This window comes from Crocuta crocuta, unplaced genomic scaffold, assembly GCF_008692635.1.
Source record: "Crocuta crocuta isolate KB4526 unplaced genomic scaffold, BGI_CrCroc_1.0 scaffold139, whole genome shotgun sequence".
Lineage (NCBI taxonomy): Eukaryota > Metazoa > Chordata > Mammalia > Carnivora > Hyaenidae > Crocuta > Crocuta crocuta.
In genome coordinates this window covers 9,838,558-9,839,676 of record NW_027533258.1, presented here as the reverse complement: position 1 = coordinate 9,839,676, position 1,119 = coordinate 9,838,558, and the positions used below count along the sequence as shown (strand labels likewise).

At 67.4% G+C, this 1,119-nt stretch overlaps 1 protein-coding gene across 1 annotated transcript in view; it reads left to right on the top strand.

Moving 5' to 3' along the window:
- The window catches only part of DNAH2 (dynein axonemal heavy chain 2), an 84,094-nt gene that overhangs the window by 31,763 nt on the left and 51,212 nt on the right, over positions 1-1,119 (top strand). The window contains 3 exon segments of the mRNA XM_077746745.1: positions 1-177; positions 473-661; positions 867-1,014. Of these exon segments, the coding sequence (XP_077602871.1) occupies positions 1-177; positions 473-661; positions 867-1,014 (514 nt within the window).

Sequence of the window (1,119 nt, the reverse complement as noted above, 5' to 3'; positions counted from 1 at the left end):
ATATCCGAGACGCTGCTGGTGCGCATCAGTGGCAAGCGGGTGTACAGGGGCCTGGAGTTTGAGGAGGACCAGCGGGAGCACCGTGCGGCCGTGCAGCAGAAGCTGCTGGGCCTGCACCAGGGCGTGGTGGCCATCCTGACCAGCTCCTATGAGGTCTTCAAGAATGACGGCCCTGAGGTGGGGTCCTGGGCTCAGCGAGCCCCCGCTGTGGTGCNCCGCGGTGCCCTCCCCCCCGTCCCCACAGTGCCATCCCCCCCGCGGTGCCATCAGACCTTTCTCGCGGGTTCTGCCTTCTGCCCTTAGCGGGTGCTTCTCAGACGTCCTGCTCCTGTCTTGAGTCCCCCCAGCCCTCCATCTTTCGGGACTCCGCATCCCGCGGGCCTCTCTCCTTCCCCGCTGGCCGGTTCTCATCTCCTGGGACCTGCCCCGGGTGCCCTGAGGGTGTCCCCGTCCCCCCAACGCCCCCCGCCAGATCCAGCAGCAGTGGATACTGTACACCGTCCGCCTCGACCGCATGGTGGAGGAAGCCCTGCGCCTCAACGTGAAGTGGTCGCTGCTGGAACTGTTGAAGGCCATCAACGGGGACGGAAAGACCATGCCCAACCCACTCTTCCGAGTCCTGGTCACCCTGCAGAGCGACACACAGGGAGGTGTGGCGCAGGTGAGGGCCGCTGCCCCTCCCGCTCGCTCCTCGACTCTTGACTTCACCTTCACTTCCCCTCAACCCTTAGCCTTGGCCCTTGGCCTTGACTGTATCCTGCGGGCCCCCGGGGCTGGTGCTGAGGTGTAGTGCGGCCTCGCGGGCCTGAGGCCGGCCTCCTCCACGGCCTGCGCTGAGGCCGCCTCCGCCGTGTCCCCCCTTGCAGGTGGAATTCTCCCCCACGCTGCAGACTCTGGCGAGCGTGGTCAATGACACGGGCAGCCACCTCTTCTCCACCATCTCTGTCTTCCGCCACCTCCCCGAAATTCTCATCCGGCGCAAGTTTCATCGCGACCCTATCCACGTCATCGTGGGTGAGCGGGCAGTGGGGAGGGCACCGGGCGCAGGGATGGGCAGAGCTGCGAGGAGAGGCCAGGGCCGCCTCCAGACGCAGGGGCCAGGCAGCCCCGGGGCGGGGG